At 39.2% G+C, this 21,641-nt stretch overlaps 7 protein-coding genes across 8 annotated transcripts; 5 read left to right on the top strand and 2 right to left on the bottom strand.

The window, feature by feature from the left end:
• The first annotated feature begins 322 nt into the window (after positions 1 to 322).
• On the top strand, positions 323 to 3,006 carry LOC105270740 (glucose dehydrogenase [FAD, quinone]). Its single transcript, XM_011311865.1, has 2 exons — positions 323 to 2,564; positions 2,644 to 3,006. Exons 1-2 carry the CDS (start codon positions 747 to 749, stop codon positions 2,782 to 2,784), a joined length of 1,959 nt encoding a protein of 652 aa, XP_011310167.1. The 5' UTR covers positions 323 to 746; the 3' UTR covers positions 2,785 to 3,006.
• A 94-nt stretch (positions 3,007 to 3,100) lies between these two features.
• Positions 3,101 to 5,742, top strand: LOC105270739 (putative mediator of RNA polymerase II transcription subunit 26). Its single transcript, XM_011311864.1, has 2 exons — positions 3,101 to 3,252; positions 3,333 to 5,742. The coding sequence occupies exons 1-2, from the start codon at positions 3,242 to 3,244 to the stop codon at positions 5,629 to 5,631; spliced, it is 2,310 nt and encodes a 769-aa protein (XP_011310166.1). The 5' UTR covers positions 3,101 to 3,241; the 3' UTR covers positions 5,632 to 5,742.
• A 79-nt stretch (positions 5,743 to 5,821) lies between these two features.
• On the top strand, positions 5,822 to 6,761 carry LOC105270737 (Male-specific RNA 98Ca). The gene is made up of 2 exons (XM_011311863.1): positions 5,822 to 5,992; positions 6,078 to 6,761. Exons 1-2 carry the CDS (start codon positions 5,919 to 5,921, stop codon positions 6,718 to 6,720), a joined length of 717 nt encoding a protein of 238 aa, XP_011310165.1. The 5' UTR covers positions 5,822 to 5,918; the 3' UTR covers positions 6,721 to 6,761.
• Positions 6,762 to 11,996: 5,235 nt separating this feature from the next.
• Positions 11,997 to 15,444, top strand: LOC105270784 (hydrocephalus-inducing protein homolog). Its single transcript, XM_011311946.1, has 4 exons — positions 11,997 to 12,584; positions 12,835 to 12,844; positions 13,435 to 15,206; positions 15,433 to 15,444. Exons 1-4 carry the CDS (start codon positions 11,997 to 11,999, stop codon positions 15,442 to 15,444), a joined length of 2,382 nt encoding a protein of 793 aa, XP_011310248.1.
• Positions 15,445 to 15,516: 72 nt separating this feature from the next.
• LOC105270736 (probable palmitoyltransferase ZDHHC24) lies at positions 15,517 to 16,617 on the bottom strand. Its single transcript, XM_011311862.1, has one exon. The coding sequence runs from the start codon at positions 16,501 to 16,503 to the stop codon at positions 15,655 to 15,657; it is 849 nt and encodes a 282-aa protein (XP_011310164.1). The 5' UTR covers positions 16,504 to 16,617; the 3' UTR covers positions 15,517 to 15,654.
• Positions 16,618 to 16,704: 87 nt separating this feature from the next.
• On the top strand, positions 16,705 to 19,131 carry mldr (mitochondrial ribonuclease P catalytic subunit). Its single transcript, XM_011311861.1, has 5 exons — positions 16,705 to 17,332; positions 17,468 to 17,974; positions 18,118 to 18,370; positions 18,522 to 18,658; positions 18,721 to 19,131. The coding sequence occupies exons 1-5, from the start codon at positions 16,986 to 16,988 to the stop codon at positions 19,109 to 19,111; spliced, it is 1,635 nt and encodes a 544-aa protein (XP_011310163.1). The 5' UTR covers positions 16,705 to 16,985; the 3' UTR covers positions 19,112 to 19,131.
• A 129-nt stretch (positions 19,132 to 19,260) lies between these two features.
• On the bottom strand, positions 19,261 to 21,537 carry LOC105270734 (ATPase WRNIP1). Of its 2 annotated transcripts, XM_011311859.1 has the most exons (5): positions 21,134 to 21,537; positions 20,853 to 21,050; positions 20,145 to 20,770; positions 19,614 to 20,020; positions 19,261 to 19,500 (listed from the first exon to the last, which is right to left on the bottom strand). In XM_011311859.1, exons 1-5 carry the CDS (start codon positions 21,443 to 21,445, stop codon positions 19,382 to 19,384), a joined length of 1,662 nt encoding a protein of 553 aa, XP_011310161.1. In that variant the 5' UTR covers positions 21,446 to 21,537; the 3' UTR covers positions 19,261 to 19,381. The 2 variants fall into 2 exon arrangements, with proteins under 2 accessions (XP_011310161.1, XP_011310162.1); XM_011311860.1 differs by lacking the exon at positions 21,134 to 21,537 and having other exon boundaries at positions 20,900 to 21,044.
• Between the last annotated feature and the right edge of the window lie 104 nt (positions 21,538 to 21,641).

The following is a 21,641-nucleotide window of genomic DNA, read 5'->3' as shown; positions in this document are numbered from 1 at the left end:
ATGTATTACATGTCACCTTATGTGATGAAAATTGGGTCATTATCGAAAAATTATTTGTATATGGATTTTTCCAATATATATTTCTGCATAAGCATGTAGGCCGTAGTAATCCCATTTAAATTGGAAATTAGTGCAATACTGGAATGCTGACGTCGACAAATGGGAGATATAATTACGGAAATTAATTGCAAGTGACCCCTCACTTTTCATTTTTCATCGATCTTTTTTTATCACTATTAGATAATGTTACGCGGTGTCGCGGTATCAATTGTCGACGTTGGCTTATCAAACGTTACGGATTTGCACAATAATTAGATGTATGACACAGAAAACGTGGGAATATATGAAAATTCAATGTATGTGATTGTGGAGGAATTACTTAGATTTATGGAATAATAGATGATGCGACCAAGTAGTGGGATAGTTTATTGTCGAGTGAGTAATAGCTTCTGTGTGGAGGATCGTACAAATGATAGCGCTTTGAAATTTACAATCTGCTATTTTTCCGGGGAGGTGCAATTGACGAGTTATCCGTATCAGTGAGCGCATCTACTATCCCAGAGCTAGTACTAAATTTGTCCTCAATTCAGTGACGCTGGATGAAGTGATTGAAATAGTGCATTAAATATTTTTCATAAATAGCAAATATCGAATGTGATCGAATGTGTTCGTAGCATCTGCAATTTTTTTTCAAGGACGATTTCTATAGTTGAATTCCCTCGGTTACAACTAAACGCCCAATTAAAATGCAGCTGTCATTAAATTTTTTCAAATTGAGCCTTTCCCACGGACGGCTAAAGATAGCTTGTTTGTTAATATTATCATGCCTTACCGCGAGCTGTTGCGCTGAAAAAATATATATTAATTTATACGGCGACGAGCCCTTTGGTGTTATCGAGAATGTGATAAAAACAATAATAGGTACCATTAAATTTATGTATGATGCGCTACGATTTCTTTTTTGGGAATCATCGGAGATCACTCCAGAAAGCGGTGCTGAATTCGATTTTGTTGTCGTGGGTGCAGGCACTGCTGGTGCTGCAATTGCAGCACGACTAAGTGAAATATCGAATTTTCGTGTACTCCTCATTGAGGCGGGACCCAGTGAGACAATTTTTATGGATATACCTGTGCATGTGAATGATCTCCAGTTCAGAGATGACATTAACTGGAAATATCAAGCGGAACCCTCTGATAATTACTGCCGAGGAATGACGGATAAACGATGCAACTTGCCTCGAGGTAAAGTCATGGGTGGTAGTAGCGTGTTGAATTATTTGATAGCAACGAGAGGACATCCAGATGATTACAATCGATGGGAGGATCTTGGCAATGAAGGCTGGTCTTGGAAAGATGTTCTGCCGTATTTCAAAAAACTCGAGACTATGGAAATTCCACCGCTGAAAAATGATAAAGAGCATCACAATGATGATGGCCCTGTTCATATTAATTACGCACATTTTCAGACACCACTCGCCGAAGCTTTTCTCCAGGCAGGAAATGAGCTTGGCTATAAAACTATTGATTATAATAATCCAGATGAGCCTGTTGGATTTTCTTATCTTCAAACAACCTCCAAAGATGGTATGAGATGTAGTAGTAACCGAGCTTACATACATCCAGCCAAATCCAGGGAAAATTTACTAGTGACAAAGAATACACTAGTTTCAAAAGTTCTAATTGATGACAACAATCGAGCAATCGGTGTAGAGTACATCAAAGGTGGCAAGACTTATCAGATTTATGCCAATAAAGAAATAATTTTGAGTGCAGGTGCTGTTGGAAGTCCACAAATTCTGATGCTATCAGGCATTGGTCCTGGTGATCATCTCAAAGAGATGGGGATAAATCCGAGAGTTGATCTTCCAGTGGGAGAAAATTTGATGGATCACATTGCATATGGTGGACTCATCTTTCATATTAATCAACCGGTAGGACTGCACATCTATGACATCGTCAATCCCATTAATCCTTACTTGAGTGAATATTTCCTTTATCGAACAGGGCCATTGACATTACCAGGTGGTTGTGAAGCTCTGGCTTTCCTCGATGTGGATGATCCGAATAATCACACAGCTTATCCAAACATCGAATTGTTATTCGCATCATCTTCATTCGTTACTGTCAGCACTGCCCGTCATAATTTGGGAGTTGCTGATGATGTTTGGCAAGAAACATATGCAGCTGATGAAGATAGTTACACCTGGATGGTATTTCCCATGTTACTCAGGCCCAAGAGCCGAGGAAAAATTCTTCTCCGCACTCCCGATATTGAGAGTAAACCGATAATCATACCGGATTATATGGCGGATAAAGAGGACGTCAGGATTCTCATCGAAGGCATCAAAGCCACGCTGAGGATTAGTGAAACCAAGGCCATGCGCAGATTTGGCAGTCAACTATTTAAATCTAAATTCAAAGCGTGTCAGGGTATTGAGGAATTCACTGATCAATACTGGGAATGTGCCATTCGAACTATAACCATGAATATTTATCATTATTCGGGAACATGTAAAATGGGCCCTAAGGGTGATCTCACTGCAGTTGTCGATTCAAGGCTGAGGGTATATTTTCATTATTCATCTTTTAATTACGGCTTTTATCGTTGTTTTCGAGATTTTTGCATATTCTGTTGGCTTTCAGGTACACGGCATTCAAGGCCTCAGAGTGGCTGATGCATCGATAATGCCTGAAATTATGTCGGGTCATACGAATATCCCTACCTACATGATAGCTGAAAAATTATCAGACATGGTGAAACAGGATTGGGGATATCCAGTGTAACCTGAAATATCAATGATATCCTCGTCCACATGTACCCACGATTACTTCTTGTGAAGCGCTGAAGAAATCATGTCTTCCGACGTTGTATTATCGATGAAATTTCCTACTCACAATTTTTTTTTAATAATTTATGTACTTCAAAGGGATACTGTCGTTGTCCTTGAATTAAAAAAAAAACAGGACACGCCGAAAATGTAAAGAAATAAAATATTTTACACTTTATTTTTTTGTTTTCATTTCATTCTCAACTCACTCTCTCTCAATTCAATGTAATTCGAATTGTCGACACCTCGTTGTTATAGAAACGAAAGTTCTGTATCTGTCAATCACTCGAGTTTTCTGCAGTTCACTCAATGCTTCTCCCATAAATTCACCAAAATTCCTATAAAGGGGCTCTCGGTCGTTATCACATTCCTATTCCTTCGTCAAATTACTCATTATTTCTATTCCTCCAAGAATGAATCGAAGGTGAGTCGCAATCATAAGGTAATAATTCAATGAATTCTCACAACCGATTAATCACTCGGAAAATCGATGAACAATTGCAGAAAAGTATTGGAAGTCAGTCGTAAACAGAAAGTTTTGGAGAAACGAGCGAGTGTAGCTGCTTTTCATCCAAATTCCAAGACAACTGCTTACCCAAAAAGTTCAGAGCCTTCAGGGCCTCTGCCCATCGAAAAAGCCATTCAACATGATCACCCTGAAGTGTCGCCGGAATTTTCAGAGACCCATCGACAACCCTCAGGTCCAAAAACCAAATTCACATCAATCGATAGATCATCTGAATTTTCTCCACGACTGAAAAATTTTCCGGCAGAAGAACTCAGGAGGTTCGATGCATCTCCCAGAGTCGAGACGACATTGCCTCCTTTCCAAATGACTGGTGATGGTGACATTTTGCACACTCCAGTGGTACCTCAACAAATTCCTCAACCGATGCCGAAGCAGTCTAGCCACCCGGAAGTCTTCAACGTTGTACCCCTCGAAAGATCACCGGAACGACAGCCTCATCGTCCTTATGTGCCAAAATCACTGGACCACGAAGAACGACTGATCAGTGGACATCAGTCAGAAGGAAATTTCTTGAAGAAAAGAGAGACTGAAGAAATGGAGAGACAACCGGTCGGTGGAAAAAATACTGTTATGTCCAGTCAACATATATCTCAAGCTGATCACCATCACAGCCCAGAAAATCACGTGCAATTCGCTGGTGTCCAAGAAATTCCGCAAGAAATATATTACCAACAGTTTCCCGGACTAGGTATGACGTCGCCCCAAGATGTATTGATAAATCGAAGCAGAATGTCCCAGCAACAGGTTTACCATCAAAATTTCAACAAGCTCCACCAGCATCATCAAGTTGTACGACAAGCAGATCATAATAAAAATTATTCTCCTGTGACACATCCTCATCAACAATCTGCACAGCAATTCCGACAGCGAGAATTTCCCCGTCAACGCGGTCCAGAGAATGAAAAATCTTTTAAAGCACTTGAATTCACACCAGAGATGATTCAAGATCAAGAGAAATTAGTGGGAATTTTGAGGCAACAGGGTTTCCCTGATGAGATTATCAAACGCCAATTCGATGGACTTTTGGCTGAACAACAGAGGCAATTGCTGTTCCTTCATCAACTGGATAACCCTGACAGCTCGTCACAACATTCTAAAAATACGGAACAGCCTAGAAGAAAAAGGATTACTAAACTTGATAAGGATGAGAAACCAGAGTGGATGATGCATATCACTCCTCCCTGGGTGTCTCACGCAACTCTCGAGGAAATGGACAAGTCCGACGGACAGATGAGACAACAGGACCAGGAAGACCTTCGCTATAAAAAAAATCATGAAAACCAGACGCAGCAACAGAATCTGACGCAAATAATAAATCCAGTCTTTTATGAACAACAGCAACAACAAACAGAGTATAATTATCATCCGCATCACACTCAGCAAATTTCCAATTTTCCTCAGTACCATCCGCACCATCAACCGCTTCATCCGAATAATCCAGATGCTGTTCCTCAGCAGTTGCCAACATTGGAATCACAGAATCATCAAGAGGTAATTAATTACGATCGAAAATCAAGAGTAGAACCTTCAAGTTTGATGAAACTGAAGACATACAAAGACGTTATCAAGCGACAGAAGCAGAACAATGGACTCCAGGACGCAGCAACCATCAAAGAAGCTATGGAAGCCCTGAAGAACCCAGTGAATAGAAAAGGCTTAGAGTATTTAGATAATTTAGAGAAAAGGGAGAAGCAGATAAAATTGAATGGCACCCAAGAGCCTGAGGAGGGTCTTTTTCAGAATTGGCCACATAGACCACCAGATTATTTTCTCCAACAATCTCAGAGGGAAGCAAGAGCTAATGGCCTTGAGAACAGGAGGAACCCTGATAATCCTCCTCCACCGATAATAATTCAGCAGAGGAGCATGAATGAATCGATGCCAGTGTATCCAAGAAGAATTGAGGGTGATGAGTTTTATGGGATGCAGTCAACTCTTGCAGATGGGATTCCCCAGAATTGTGCCTCCGCCCTTAGAAATATAGGCGACCCCGCTCAAGGGTACAAAAATCATTTCCAGGCTCATGTTAATAATCAAGTTCAAGGGGGTACTTCTGGGAGTAATCAGGGTATGGGTGCTGGCAAATCATTTCAGCCATTTGATATGCACCAAAGGCAAGAATATTTTCAAGAGATGCCGAAAAGTTGTTTAAAAGAAGGACAGTGTTGTGTTAGGGAGTATTTTGAAGAACCAAGGATTATTGGAGGAGTGAAGTACATAGGGAGAAAACCCGAATTTATTCCAAATTCATATTATTCAGGACCACATAATTGAGAGCGAGCTGGGGAGAAGCATTTTAATTCGTCGTCATGATTCTTTTGAAATGTTTTTCGTTAGTATTTTTATAATCAGTGTACTTTTTGTAGAAAATTTTGAAAATATAGATCGTGGAATTCATGCTGTGAATTTGTCTTCATTTATTTTTGTGGGGGATTGAAATAATTGACTGGCACTTCATACATTAATACGTTCATGTAAATAGGTGGTGGTGCGGTTGGCACATCAAAATTCTCGTGCAGTCGAACTCAGAGGAAAATTAAAATTGAACAAAAAAATCTGTTATGGCGCATTGCAAGAAGAGTAACCGAAATTTTTTGGAGGAATTGGGGAAGATCATTTGTGAAATAGAGGATCGGTTAGTAAATCTATTTTTTATTAATTAAAATACAAACGACTAATGATGATGAACGTTCAAATTTATGAGAGTAATTAAAATTTAGAAAACCAGAGCCAGAATGCTGCAACATCTCTTGCCCGCCCTTCGGATGTCCTCCGGGCCCATGTCCTGGAGTGTGTTGCTTTCAAGGAGTAGTGAACCCTTGCTGTACCCCGAAGATACCGGAGTGCCCATCGAAATGTTCACCTCCTCCATGCCCTACCCCACGTCCACGTCTTTGTATTCTTCCAAGTCCCTCAACATGCCCACCGCAGGATTCATGCCCTCCACCCTGTCCAAAACCCAAGTGCTGTGTTCCATTGAGCTTTCTTCAAGCCGCATGTGGACCGAAAAAATATTGCCTTCCTCCCCTGACGTTCCCGCCTCCTAGACAGAATCAAGGAATTTCCACTTGTCAACTGTCTCCAGCGTGTTGTCCAAGTCCTTGCCCATCGCCCTGTCCATTGCCCTGTCCATTGCCCTGTCCATCGCCCTGTCCCAAACCCTGTCCGCCAGTGATACAAATTTGTTGCCCTCCCATTTGTCCCCCTCCGCACCAGATAAATTGTATGGCATCATGTCCGAAGCCTTGTTGTCCACCACCTTGTCCACCACCTTGTCCACCACCTTGTCCATTACCTTGTCCTATGCCTTGTCCCATGCCCTCTCCTTGCAGATCATTTATCGTATCAATTCCACCTAGATAAACTGTACTCGAATCCTCAAATAAATTTCTTAACCACTTAAAGTCCTTTTTAATAAAAAAAAAAAAATTCTTCCTCATGAAGTTGGTGTTTAATCGCGAATAGGAATAATTGTCAATTAAATGGAGTCAATGATCTGGAAGTGGATGTAATGATTTAAACCAATGAAGATTAATTTATCTCGGATGAATAATTGACTCGTTAATTGCGCGATTGGCGATAAAAAAAGCAGAAATGGATCTGGAGGAATTTAATGAGAAAGAATTTAATCGGAAAGTTGACGTGATGGATATTCTGTCACATTTTATCAGCTCAAGAGAAGAGCATTGTGGTCAGGGGGACGATAAAAATATCAGTGCAATATCTTTTCTTCCTTCGGAATACAAGACGCAACTTCTGATGTCGGTAGAAGAGCGACTAGAAGTGCTCACCACAACAAAACCGCGATTCTCTCATCCTAGTCAATTCAGAATAACACCAGGGGTGGTAATTTTTCAAAATTTCTCCCCGCAAAAAAAATACAGTACTGCAATTACAATTGCAAACATAGACACGGTAAGGAAGGCTGAATTTATGCACAAGTTTATCCGTTTGCTTTGTAATTTTTCATTTTCAGGAGTCCCATTTCATCAGGATTGTATCAGAAAATGATGCAGAATTTTTTATTGAGTTCAAAGGATCGATTTTTAATACTAGAGTAGCACCTGGAATGTCTCATGTTTATAATCTTCAATTTTCTCCAGATAAGGCGGAAGATTATTATTATCAATTGAAAATTTCGACGGATTTAGGATTATTTAATGTTCCAATAATCGGTAAGCCGATTATTCAGAAATACTAGAATTAATAACCAAAAGAAATCGATGAATAATTTGCAGCTGGAGTAGTGAGAGTAATTCTTGGTCAGACGTCAGACGAATTATTCAATTATTTCAGCCCTAGGTCCAAGGCCCATCCTGGACTTTCCCGACATGATCACCTTGCCTCCCACAGCACCAAAAATTTCCTCTTCAATGCCGCTCAGCATCCTCAACCTTGGGAATGCCCCAGCGATCTTCAAGTTATCCTCGGGGAATCCCCATTTCTCAATGAGACCCTCCAACGGAATCATAAGTCCCTGCCAAACCCATCAATTCACCTTGAACTTTATTTCTCGAACCGTTGGAAATTTCACAGGTCTCATCTTTCTGAAATACGAGACTGGAGAACTTGTAAGAATTAGAGTCCGAGGATCCACTTCCAATTGTAAAATTAGTCTGAGCACGGAATACCTCAAGATGGAGAACACATTCCTTGGACTATCCACCGACAAAACCATCAAGATCTTCAACAACTCCGACTACACCCTCCATTATCAATGGATGAGATTCCAGAGCCTGGAGGAAGACAACGAGGAACAGCAAAAATTCGCGGAAATTTTCACGACTTTAAAAAAGACTGAGGCCCACCGTTACGCCAATCTCAAATATTTCGACATTTGCGACTCTGAAATCCACGAAAAAGCGTGTGAGAGAATCCTCCAAGATGAAATATCCATCCTCGCCACGGAAACTTTTCCCTTTTCCTCAAAAAAATTTTTTCTGTCCCCAATGAGCGGAAAAATCTGGCCCAGATGTTCCGCTGAAATTCTAGTAACATTCCAGGCCGAAAAAATCAGTGAAACTTCCATCACAGCCTTCCTGGAAGTCTCTGGAAGTGAGAAGAGATTTCCCTTGAAAATGACTGGAATTGGGAGAGGGCCAGAGATTAAACTCAACACTACAACAATAGAAATAGACAAGATATATCTCTGCTCCACCCAGAACATAGAAATAATTTGCGCCAACGCAGGATTCATCCCTGGCCATCTACTCTTCAAGGAAAAATCTCCAGACTTCGGGGCAGTAATAAAAGTCACTCCGAACTCCCACGAACTCAATCCAAACGAGTACAAATCATTCAATCTATCATTTATGGCCTCACGGCTCGGGGATTTTATTGAGAGAGTAGATTTTATTATCGAGGAAAGTTTAGAAATAATTCCGGTGTACATCAAAGGCCTGAGCATCTGCCCAAGTCTTCACTTCGATAAATCGTCGATTGATTTAGGATCCACGGGCGTATATTCCACATCTATTGGGGAAGTGAATCTACAGAATCAATCAACGGTTCCCGTCAACTACAGGATATCAATTCTAGACGAGATTGAAAAACCTGCATTAATGCCCAGCGCTTTTCGGCTCTCGAATGCATCGAGTAATGGGTCTACCTCGAGTTCAATGTCCCATGAATTCGTGATAAGTCCGAATGAAGGAGTCCTGGAGGCCCAATCATCGACGAAAATAACACTCGAATTTTCACCAACTGTTCCCAGAGGAAAAAGACAGAATAAATTGAGAGTCAAGGTAGATGGCTCCGATGGAGTCCACCAGGTCCTGGTGATTTTTACTCACAGCAAAGTCGCTGTCTTTGACATTGAACCTAGTGGTGTCAATCTTCGGTCTTGTCTCATTAATTTTCCGTATACCATTTCCTTCAGTATTAAAAATACTTCGGATGTCGATGGGTTCTGTTATTTCCCGAGGCAATCTTGCTCAGAGAGATGTGGAATGTTTTATTCGTTGTCTAGGAGTGGGTGGCATTTGAAACCCGGAGAATCCAAGAAAGCCTCGATCACGTTGATCACTAGATTAATTGGACAGCAACCAATGGAGTTGTGTTTATTGACACGCGGGGGAAAAATCCAAAAATACTTTCCGATCATCTGCGAGGGACAGGGTCCTTTGATTTCGGTAGAACCCACTCACCTCGACTTCGGGGATGTCCACGTTCTTGAGTCCACGACGAAGCGCCTGAAAATCATCAATGATTCTCCGATTGCTGGAGATTTTAGAGCTTTTTTGAGAAATAAGACATCACCCTGGAGGGTGTCTATCTCAACTGGAGGAATTCCACCTTTAAAGTCCACAGAATTCGATGTTGAATTATTGATGAGAGATCCAGGAATTCATTCCGATAAACTCATCCTTGAGATTCTGCACAGGCCTGCAATCGTTGTGGGATTATCCGCGATCGGAATTGGATCCTCCATTATTTTAGAGCCTGTCATCTTCCCGGAATTACACTTTGGAATTTTATTGACGCATCAAGAGAATATTCGTGAAATAACGATTAAGAATAAAGGGAGTAAAGTGCAGAAATTATATTTTTCCAATAATCCGGAAATAAAAAACGTCAAGAGTCCACCGACGTCATCATTTTTTTGCATCGATCCATTTACATTTGAGTTGGAGCCCGAGGCAACTCAACAGATCAGGATTATCGCTCAATCTGAAATACCCGGAGATATCCTGGAACACTGGTGGATTTATAATTTAGCTGAAGGCCAACGAAAGAGAGAAATCCTCGGCGAGAGTGTCTTCTCGACAACTTTCGTTGCTCCAAAAATTAAAGTGAACAAAAAATTGCTCAATTTTTTTGTAAATGTAGGAATCGATGACGAGAGCTCTGGAAAAGTGCTGACAAATTATTTGGAAGTTAATAATACTTCGGGTTTAATGGTGCACATTAAAATTTCAACTTGTGGAAGATTTCGAATTATCGGTGAGGAGGAAGTGGGAGATCGCATGATCAATATTGTGATCTATGATAATGAGACTAGATTGATTGGAATTTTTTTCCAACCAGAGGAACAAAATGATTTACTCTTTTCAAAGTCTTATGAAGGAAGAGTGACGATTGAGTTCGATGGAGGCTCCAGTGGCATCAATATCAGGTGTAAAGCTGCTGTGAATTATCCTACTATCACTCTTCCTTCAAAAGAACTTGAGTTTGATGCCACTCTCGGTGCTAGCTGTGAGAGAATTTTAATTATGAAAAATGAAGGACCAGTTCCCGTTCATTTCAATCTTCTCTGGGACGAAAATAACATGCGTAAGGTTTTCATCGAAGACCGGAGGCTTTCAGAATTATCTGCCACTAATTCTCAAGAATTTTTCGAATATAATGCGAACGAACATGAAAAACTCGATGAAGTGAGGGAAGAATCTATCGACGAATTATTGAGAATCTCCAAAACCGAAGGAATTATTCCGCCGAATGAGGAAGAGATGATTGCCCTAGATTTTTCAGCGAGGCGTCCGATGACTGTCCAAACTCAATTAATTTGTCGAGTCCTCGGCGGTCCGAATGAAATCATCAAAATTGAGGCGAGAACTGATTTCGTAAGGTACCATTTAAACACAAAAAAAATAGACTTTGGCTACCAGAATGTCTTGAATAAAGTGCATGAGTCAATAATGGTGAATAATTCATGTGAGATGAATCTTCATTTCAAAGTGGATCACAGAGGTACCTTTGCAGATTCAAACGGAATATTAGAAATTATTCCCACCGAAGGAATTATTCCCAGAAAATCGACGATCGAATTTGAGATTATTTATCAATGTTTAATTCCTGGAAACTTTGAAGAAAATTTGACAATTCATGTGGAAAATTTATTTGCAGAGGCTATAATAATTCGAGGATGCACAGTTCTTCCACAAATTCATATAGATTTGTTTCACGATTGGAGAGAAAAAAATTATCCTCTAGCGAAAGAATATTCCGCGCTGCAGTCTTTCAATATTTTGAATATTGTGGAAGACGATATCTCAGTAGAATTAATTCGAGATCATCACAGATTAATATTGAACAATTGGGATATAATTTATCCCAATGAATTTGTTCCTACACCTGTGGAAATTGATATGAAAATCGAGGAATTTTTTGCTACAGAATTTATACGAGATAATCGATTATTTCTTCTCGCAACTCCCAAATTCCATAAACCTCGACCAATTTCTCATTTATATTCCGCGGAATATATTTTAAATATGAATTATATAATTGCAGGACAATTAATTCATCAATTACTGATCATCTACAATTATTCACCCCTGAGACTGTCGATTAAAATGAAACCCCCAGGGAAGAAGAATTATTTATCTAGATATGGAATAATGGCGAAATTCCGGGACCAGGAAATTTTGATGCCTCGAGAATTTTGCAAGCTCGACATCAATATCAATCCTCCAACTGATATTTTTCATGAAAATACTAAAAAAATCAAGAGGAAAATCTATTTAGAAGTGGCGAACAGCTACACAATTCCCATCTCCATCATTGGAACTATCACATCTCCAATATTAAAATTGGATAGAAATATTTTGAATTTTGGAGACGTAATTCTTGGAAATTGTAAAATTATGAAGTTCAGAATAAAAAATGATGGAATAGTTGGTTGCAAGTGGCGGATAAAAATGTATTCTCCAGGGAAAACAACAGATTTTCCTTTTAGTTTATCGGAGGCAGATGGAATTTACAGCTCTGGACAATCTGGAGTCATTTCTGCTTATTTTAAACCCAGGCGAGATGGGAATTTCGAGGTGGAAGTGATCTTCGAGGTTGATGAAGGGAGGGAAAAAAATTTGAAGCTGATGGGTCGAGGAATTGAACAGAAGCTGAAAATCAGGGGAGGAAATATCAGTTTTTTCCCAGCAATTCCAGGAGTTACGAGTGAAGAAAGGGAATTTAGTATTAAAAATGTGTCCAGGAGTCCACTGGAATTCGGCTGGCAACATCTCGATGAGGTGGAAGTTCTCGAAGAGAGAATCATGAGGGTTCTCACTCATTATTATGGTAGCAAAGAAATTCTGCTGCCTGTTAGGCAATTGGGAATTGATCTCCATGAGAAGATTTACAAATTTTACGATGAATTGGTAGAGGAGATGAAATCGAATTTTTCGACTGATGCTATTACATCTCAAGATGCAGCTTCTCAAAATGAAGAGAATTTCTTGAAATTCGATAGAAATTCAGAAGGAATGGAAGATTTATTGCATGCCTATGTAAATAGATTACACACAGACTTAGAATTTGAAGAAAATATGAAAGATCCGGTTTCCGAGATTCTCGCTGAATCAAATTTGTCTCTCGGAAATCCAACCGATTCCAAATTACGAGAAAAAAAATACAAGACTCCGAATAAGAATTGCATTATTTTTAATGGGGCTCCTTTTACAAAGTACCAAGAGACTGCATGCAAAGCTGCAAAAAAACTTGGAGTCCCTCTTTTAAATTTGAATTCTGTAATTACAGAGTCAATTGCGTTCGGAGAATCGGAGAATTCGTTCAAGCTGAGAAAAATTATTCATGATAAATATCAAGAATTGTTGGTGAAGACAGAGGAATTCATTGAAGATGATGATTTGAGTCAGAGAAGAGTCGAAGCAACCCCATATTTTGCGGATGACGCATATTCTCTAAGAGGAAATGTTGATTATACTATACTCGATCCCCCTGATTATCTCTCCTCTTTTAAAAGCATTCCCGATCCAGAAGAATTGGAAACATTGGATGCTCTAACTCAATACGAATACAAAATTGAAGCTATAAATTTATTAGAAAATATTCTGGAAAGATCTACAGAAATGGAGAAAGGAAAGTTGAAAGGGAAAGGAGCTGCTAAAATCGCAACAAATTTAAAAACCTTCCAAAGGGAAACATTAGCAGATATAGAAATTACTCTATTTAGTAAAATTCTGAGAGAGGTTTTATTGCAGAAACAATATGAATCTGGATTTGTACTCCAAACTTTAAATAACGATTTCATAAAAAACCATGTCACAACATTTTCCCAAATTCTGGATACAATTCCCCCCGAATTGATCACATTCATAAATTTTCATAACTCCCTAGAAATCTATCGGCAAAAAGTCACGGAAAAAAAAGATGAAATTGCGAGAGAAGAAAAAGAAAAGTTGTTATTAAAACTCAAAGATATCGACGAAATGTCTTTGCCAGAGTTTGAAAAACTTGGAGAAGAAGATAAAAATCTTTTTATCGAAAAAGTTCAAAGACCGAGGATTGAAGAGGCACGACTGAGGCGTAAGAAATTCAAAGAAAAAATGTCAAAATCAGAAACCGAAGAACAACCACCACTTAAATCCCCCAGTTCATCCTCCCAAGTACAGCAACTGTCATCATTATCGTCTGCACCTGATAAGCCGAAGAAGTTTTCGAAGAAGACGAAAGATACAGCAAAAGGCAAAAAATCCTCTGGAGAAATACAAATTAATAAAAAAGAAGAGGAAATAGAAAGGACTAGTCGGAGAGACCAAGAAGAAAAATTTTCAAAGGATCAGCCGATTGCAGAAGCTATGGATCTTTACACCAAAAATTTAAATACCATCGCAACAATGATCGATGATAAATCCAATATTTGGTTGATTGCCTTCAGCGATCCATGGGATCGAAAAAATTATCTTTTCATAATCGATCAAATTGGTCATAATACATCGAAAAAAAAATTTGAGACGAAGGAAATACACTTTTCATCGCCTGAAATTGAAGAGCAAATCTTTTCGATTTACGGATATAATCAAATTAAGCGATATTTTAAACCATTATCTGATGAAGTTCCATTTGAGATTAATAATGTTGATGGAAACCCTATGAATTCTCGCACTGTTTTGCACCCAAATGGAACAAAACGATTCAAAGTCGTATTTAATCCTCAGAAAACCGGCGAATTTTCTTACAATTTCGTGTTACATATTATTGGTAATAATAACCAAATGCATCGGATTAATTTATCCGGAATCGGAGATATTCCTCGCTTGAATATGGACCCGAAATTCATATTCCCAAATATCAAAGGGAAAAAAACGAATGAAATTCATGATCCAACATTTTTCGTCGATACGAAAACCTTTGATTTTGGTTTTTTATTGACACCGAAAGATAAAGAGACAAAAATTCATCACAAGACTTCAAGATTCTCCTTCGTTAATTGTTCGCTCATTAATGTTGATGTGCAGTTCTCATTGACGAGTGAATCATCGAAAATTTTTAGTCTGGATAAATCTTCCGCTTCGATCTCACCAGGAGAGAAAGAGACACTCAAAATAATAGCTAGCGCTCCTCAACTCGGTTCCAATACCGATAAACTATTCATTTCAATTATAAACAATCCTCAAGTGGAAGAAATATTTCTTAAGTCTTCTGGATGTAATTTGGACATTGAAATTGACAGGAGAACCATCAACTTTGGAAGAATATTATTATACAGGAAAGATTGCAGAAGAGTTACTCTCAGAAATAAATCTCCAGTTCGATTATTTTGGAAAATAATGGACCTTTTTAATTATGAAAGTGGAATAAACTCGCAATTGTCTTTTTCGTCATCTTCTGGACTCATCGAACCGCTGAATGAAATTAATTTTAATGTTTATTTTGATGGACAAGTCGTTGGAATCATAGACAAACAATCAATTCCAGTAGGATTTTTTCTTTTTAAAAATGACAAAGAATATTTATTGATAGAGAACATAATAATCTTGGCGGAAGTTTACGATATTTTTTTGGAAGTAAACGGCACAAATCCCATAGACCTAGGGATTATAAAAATTGGAGAAAAAACATCAAAGGGATTTTCCTTGAAAAACCGCGGACAATACAATATAAATTTTGTAATTGAACTTGAAAAATTGAAAAATCTCCCGGTACTCGATAAAAAAATATACAGCAATTTTAAGGAGCATTTAAAAATAATTCCCGTTGCTGGAACACTAGTTCGAGATAAATTAATATCAATAAATCTTGAATTCATTGCTAAAATGGAGATGAAATTGAAAAACTATCCACTCATAAAGTGCAATATCTTGGATACTTCAAGTAATTCGGCATTAATTGCAGAAATACCTGTAAAAATTTCAATCGCTACTCAGAAAATTGATGACTTGTGAATGAATGCTGTAAAATAAATTGGAAACTGAGAAATACTGTCAGTCTAAAATACCATTAATGATATTTATTTTCTTTACAAAAACACTTATTTACATAAACTTTGAAGCATTCAACACTCAATACCTTGTTTAACTGAAATTTAACACAGCAATAAAAATTGATTCTCTTATTTCACCTGGTCTTCTCTCTCCACGAGGCTGCAGTTTTCCAGTTTATTCCATCCCCAAGAAGTCTGGACTCAAAATAAGGGAGAATCCAAGTAAGATACCACCGTTCGCCGAAAACATCTTTTAAATTCTGCCTCCATCCAAGATTATACCTTGAATTCCTCTTAGCTCGTTCATGAGCAACTCCTCCAGTAAACACGAGATGAAAATGATAAACCGAGAGTGCTCCAGTGAAGGCCATCCCCACGATGGAGATGATATACAGTGTGAGATAGAACTGATCCATGGAGTAATCGAATCCAAATACGAAAAAGGCCAGAGGAAAAACCATTTTAACAATGGACATGGGAAAATCAAATTTTATTCTCCCCCATATAAAATAATTGTTGTAATAAAAACTATAGACCGTTGCGATGAACAAATAGAGCACGAACATGAGAAAATATCGATGATTGAAGTGTCCCACACAGCAACCGGTGAAAACACAGTGGTGATCTCTCTTTAAAATGCAAATTCCACATGTTTGACAATGCCAGGATCGAGGTGGTGCCAGAGACTCACAGGAGAGACAAAATCTCCAACCTTCCTTCACTTTGGCTTTGCTCACCGGCAAAATAACTGATCTAGTGCTTGTGTCACAGAGAACAGTGTATGTGAAGTTCCCAACAATATTTATAAGTATAAAAGTCCCAAGAGTGAAGTGAAAGAGATAAATTGAAGATCCTGGAGAGAACAGCTGGGGAAGAACGACCCACAGCTCGAACCAGTAAATCACTGGAACTATTATCAAAACGAAAACCATTGATGCACCATCTCCAGCAGTTTTCGGCCAGATTTTCTTCCGGAAATTCATGATCACTGGTTTTTATTAATTTATGATATCATTTCGTAATTCTTCTTATTTTGCACTTCATTTTCAGAAGAATTAGAGGTTACTTAGCTGGCACTGGAGTTTTAAAATTCGGTGTGACTATTCTAGTTGTTTTTGAGTGACCCCTTTAGTCAATCCTCTTTGCTGGAGACATTATGTCCGTTATGTTTGACACCTCATAAACTAGTGGCGCCAATAAATACATTTTTCATTTCATAACCACATTTCCATGTGGTTCAACCGATTCTGATGGGAATAGTCACACCGAAAATAAAAATAATTCCCTTAAAACATTCAATAATCGCGGTGTGAATCCCTGAGTGTTCAGGATAATTGTAGACAGTAATAGAAAAATAATAAAGTAATAATAGGTAATGATACAATAATAAGTGGGAGAGGGTAATGGAGTGAAAGGGTTATGTGAATGGAAAAATCAACGAAGAAACATAAAATCGCCAATAAAAATGTCTCTATTTCGATTCAAACCGATTCGAATTGCCCTGGCGCGTCTTTCCTCGATGGACATGCCCCGGGAAACCCCGATAAACTGGAAACTTCCAGCGCAAACCCGAAGGCACCCAGACCTTCTCCTCCACAAGTACCTCCAGGGTGATACGAAGATGAGCCCAGAGAAGTGGCAAGAAATTCGCGAGGAGATGCTGTCGTCGAAAAGAATTCGCATCACCCCCGTCAACATTGACGCAATCATTCTGGACACCTGTTGTGCACTGGGGCAGGATAAAATCGCCCGGGAGTACTGCAACTACTTGAAATCCCAAAACGGCAAGTTCAACCTGGCAACAACTGCCAGGTGAGGCAGTCCACAAAATTTTCTATCAATTTTTCACTAGATTAATCAATAAATAACAGTCAATAACTCATGAAAATCTGGAGAAGACGAATATTTTTCAGGGAAATTACTACAGTATTTTGTGGAATGCCACAGGTATTTAAAGCTTCTGACAGACAAGGAAGGGCCCCTGAGTGATAATGAGGAGAAGGACGTCCTCGAGGTGTACGATGAAATCAGGAAGGATTATCCCCTGCTGGATGCTATGACTGCTGAGGCCTGCATCAGGGGAATATGCAAAACGAGAAGGTGGAGAGAGGCCCTGGAGCTCCTGAAGATGATCGAGGAGAACGCCAGACCCTGTGGTGACGTATTCAGGGCAATAATCTGCGCATCCTTCAGAAATAATGAGGCCCAGATCGCCTGGGACTTTATCAATAGAACCTCCCGTGAGGTGACACCCGACAGAAAGGTCTACAGGTCTTTTCTGGAGTACTCTATGCGGGTGGCCGAAAGCGGGGAAGAACTCGAGGAATATCTGGGGAAATTCTTCGAGGTATTCGCAGATCTCGACATTTATCCCTGGATCGATGTCCTCCAGGAGTTCGGAACTGCTCTGGAGAGGCATGGATGGACAGGCCAGCAGACCTCCATTAGGTCCAAGTGAGTTTTATTCATTTTTTCCCTTGCCAATTATTTGAAAAATTGACGTCTTCAAGGAAATAATTAATTATTTTTATTTTATTTCCCCCTGATAGTAATTGCTGAATTCTGGACGAAGATCAATTGGACAATTTTTTTTTCAGTGGAGTCTGCTCTAGCTGTGGACATGCATTACAGCAATTGGAGGTGAAAAATGAAGACTTCGAGGCCCTGTTTAATTCGTTCGTGTCGAAAGCTATCGTGGGAAAAGATATTTACGATAAAACTGATCCCCAGGAGCTCACGAGGTTCCAAAGATTCATCGAGAAGGCAAAACCTTATGACGTTGTCATTGACGGTCTCAATATCGAGTACACGCTATGGAATAATAAAACTCGACTGGCTACAGGCGAGAGGGTAAAATTCATATTAAACTGTTCTATGGATCCGCCTGATTTCAGGCTAATGGAATTTTCTTCAATGGAATTTGACAGAATTATAATAATAATTTTTTAATTGATTGCATTAATGATAAAATTATGAAAATAAAACCACTCGTTTGTTCCAGTTGGCAAATGTAGTGCAATTACTGAGAGGGCAAGGGAAGAAAATCGTCGTCTTGGGTCGAAAGCACATGTACCGATGGAACCGCGAACACATGCAGTACATCCAAAAATATGCACATTTTTTTGGTGCTAACAATACGTAAGGATGTATTAATAATTTTCAGGAATTCTATTTTTTTTTATATTAAAATTTATTATCAGATCTGAGGATGACCCATACCTGCTGTATGCAGCCCTCGCCGGTGGTTTGAAGACATATCTGGTCTCCAAAGATCTCATGCGTCAGCACAAATTCATTCTGTCGGATCCAGTTCTCCGGAAGACCTTCAAACTCTGGCTTCTGACTCGCCAGATTTATCCCATCACCAAGGGAACTCCACTGAATAGAATGATATTCCTACTTTATCCTCCTAGCTATCTTCCAGTAGCACAGCAGGATGACAATGGATGGCACATCCCTGCCATAGAAAATGACATCTTCTCTCAGGAATCTTATGACCTTTCCCAGCCCTGGTACTGTCTCAGGAAAAATAGAGTAGAGAATAAAATTAAGCAGCCGAGCAGGCCACCCAACAATTATGTTAAGAGATAAATAAACAATTGATAATAGAACTGACTTTTTCTTTTTTTTTCCCCCTTGAATTTACAATGCAAATAATTTGAGAAAAATGTCAAAAATTCGAAATTCGAATTTATCAAAAAAGTTTGTAATACTTTTTATTCAAAATACAAATTTACCAGCTGAGTTCACTCAGATTTTTTAAAATCTAGTACTTAAACAGAAAAAAAATCAACAAACGGATCGACAGAGATTGTGAACAGTCAATAATCGATAAAATAATAAAATAATATATCAAAACAATTAATCTGTATAATTGACTGGATTTTGTCCATCGAAAAAATCAACGGTCTCGAGTCCCTCGGGGAGGTACGTTAGTCCGGAGACGTCTTTGTGCCGCATGTTATAATTTTTTCCGTATTCTGAACAGAGAAAATCAAATAATTATTAATTGATCCTCCTATTCAGAGAATAAAATTTTTAATTACCCGATTCAGAAAAAAAAAAATAGAGGTGAATGAACGAAAATAATTACCGAGTGTTTTCATGAGTTTGGTAGGTGCATTCCTGAGATGTAAAGGGACAACAGGTTGTGGCCCTTTCTGTTCAGCTACGAGTCTCTGTGCAGCTCTTAGTGCATCTTCCATGAGTCTGCTCTTAGGGGCTTTAGCCAGGTAAACAGCACATTGAGCGAGAAGAACATCACACTCGGGCATCCCCATCATTTTGCAGGCATGCATAGTGTGAACTGCAATACCAAGGGCCTTGGGATCCTCAAGACCGATGTCTTCGCACGCCATCCGGACCATTCGTCTTGCAATGTATACAGGATCCTCTCCTCCAGCCATCATCCTCGTCAACCAGTAAAGGGAGGCATTTTCGTCACTGGCTCGTACTGACTTATGAAGGGCTGAGATCATATCGTAATGCTGATCCCCTTTTCTAATCGTGAAAATCGTGAGTAATTATTCATCATTAATTATACTGAATATTACGATGAAAAAAAATGAAGTGAATGAAATGTCAAATAAAAACCAAAATAAAAATGAAAAAAAATTATTTCCACCTGTCATAAAGCATGTGAGTCTTCTTCAAGCTCTCCTGGACATGCTCCAGGGATATCAAAGGAGTATCATGTCCTGAATTCTCTTCCTCAGGGACAATTGACTGAACTGCCAGCTCTAAACCTCCCAGAGCAATTCTAGCATCTCCATCACAAGTTTCTGCTAGGAATTGAATAGTTTTTTCATCGATTATGAACTTGGGAATTTCGTTGAACGCCTCGTAAACCTTCTGGCCCTCCCTGTGGACAATTCCACTCAGAGAGTTCACAGCCTTATTCAGGATCCTCACAACATCTTCCAAGGTTAATTTCTCAAGGACAATAACTCGACATCGACTTAAAAGAGCTGAATTCAAGCTGAAAGATGGATTTTCAGTGGTTGCACCAATCAAAGTGATCGTTCCAGCCTCGACGTGGGGTAGGAAAATGTCCTGTTGTGCTTTGTTGAAGCGATGGATCTCATCCATGAAGATGACAGTTCTGCGACCAAATTTTAATTCATTGGAGGCTATTGTCGTGGCTTCTTTGACGTCAGTAACACCGGACATGGCTGCTGATAATTTTACGTAGCGAATTTTCTTCTTGGGGTCATTTTTGCACATTGTCGCGATGACATTAGCCAAGGAAGTCTAAAAAAAATGGGGAAGGATGAGGATTAATTGGAACATTGCTTTCAATGGTGATTCCATTCAGGTGTTGTTCAAGATTAACCTTGCCACATCCTGGGGGTCCCCACAGAATTATGTTGGGAATTTCACCTTTGGAGAGCAGCTGGTGCAGCATACTCTGATGTCCAATAATGTGAGATTGTCCCACATACTCTAGCAGACTCGCGGGTCTCATTCTTTCGGCAAGTGGTGCTGTACTTTCTGGAAGCTTCTTCGAAGCTCCGGAATTACTACGGGATTCCTAAAATCGACAGAAAAAAATTTGAAGTTGATACAATTTTGCATTTTCGACGATTGATTCCAAACACTGTATCATTTGATCACATTTTTCTCTTCAGTGGTTTCTTTCACATCCTCCAAGTGGTTTTTATCCTGATTTAGGGGTGATCCAAAGACACTCTGACTACTTTGAACACGCTGAGCAATCTTAATCTTAGATTTTGGTTTTTTGGTAACGATTGGGCTTTTCATTTTGGATTGACTATCAGATCTAGGTCTCTTAAGGCATCCCTGGCTGTCGGGGAGGGCTTCATTCAGAAAAAGACATCTTGAAGCATGAGCTTCAATCGATTCCTGAGGAAATTCCTTCGAGCAAATTGGACACTGCACTGAATCACACTCCATTTTTAAATTCATCAACAAAAGTCAAAGAAGTAATCAGATGTAATAATCCATAACTATCTCCACTTGACTCCTGTTTGTTTGCCTGTTGCAGAGAGGCTTGACTAAAGTAGAGGCTCAGTTCTGGGGGTTTGAGTGACCTCAGCGGCATCGTAGTACTGCACCACAAGAGAGGGAGGGCGCAACACGCAATGCTGGGGTGTTTTTTTTT

This window comes from Fopius arisanus, unplaced genomic scaffold (genome assembly GCF_000806365.1).
Source record: "Fopius arisanus strain USDA-PBARC FA_bdor unplaced genomic scaffold, ASM80636v1 scaffold00094, whole genome shotgun sequence".
Lineage (NCBI taxonomy): Eukaryota > Metazoa > Arthropoda > Insecta > Hymenoptera > Braconidae > Fopius > Fopius arisanus.
This window is presented reverse-complemented; position numbering and strand designations above follow the sequence as displayed.

Bases quoted from the DNA above. Each gene is read 5' to 3' on its own strand.
- LOC105270740 (XM_011311865.1), top strand. From the start codon at position 747: ATGCAGCTGTCATTAAATTTTTTCAAATTGAGCCTTTCCCACGGACGG. The intron at 2,565-2,643 runs GTATATTTTCAT...GTTGGCTTTCAG, and splicing joins TTGTCGATTCAAGGCTGAGG to GTACACGGCATTCAAGGCCT.
- LOC105270737 (XM_011311863.1), top strand. From the start codon at position 5,919: ATGGCGCATTGCAAGAAGAGTAACCGAAATTTTTTGGAGGAATTGGGG. The intron at 5,993-6,077 runs GTTAGTAAATCT...ATTAAAATTTAG, and splicing joins ATTTGTGAAATAGAGGATCG to AAAACCAGAGCCAGAATGCT.
- LOC105270784 (XM_011311946.1), top strand. From the start codon at position 11,997: ATGTATTCTCCAGGGAAAACAACAGATTTTCCTTTTAGTTTATCGGAG.
- LOC105270736 (XM_011311862.1), bottom strand. From the start codon at position 16,503: ATGAATTTCCGGAAGAAAATCTGGCCGAAAACTGCTGGAGATGGTGCA.
- mldr (XM_011311861.1), top strand. From the start codon at position 16,986: ATGTCTCTATTTCGATTCAAACCGATTCGAATTGCCCTGGCGCGTCTT. The intron at 18,371-18,521 runs GTAAAATTCATA...CGTTTGTTCCAG, and splicing joins GACTGGCTACAGGCGAGAGG to TTGGCAAATGTAGTGCAATT. The intron at 18,659-18,720 runs GTAAGGATGTAT...ATTTATTATCAG, and splicing joins TTTTTTGGTGCTAACAATAC to ATCTGAGGATGACCCATACC.
- LOC105270734 (XM_011311859.1), bottom strand. From the start codon at position 21,445: ATGAATTTAAAAATGGAGTGTGATTCAGTGCAGTGTCCAATTTGCTCG. The intron at 20,771-20,852 runs GTTAATCTTGAA...CATTTTTTTTAG, and splicing joins GACCCCCAGGATGTGGCAAG to ACTTCCTTGGCTAATGTCAT. The intron at 20,021-20,144 runs GTGGAAATAATT...TTTCACGATTAG, and splicing joins ACTCACATGCTTTATGACAG to AAAAGGGGATCAGCATTACG.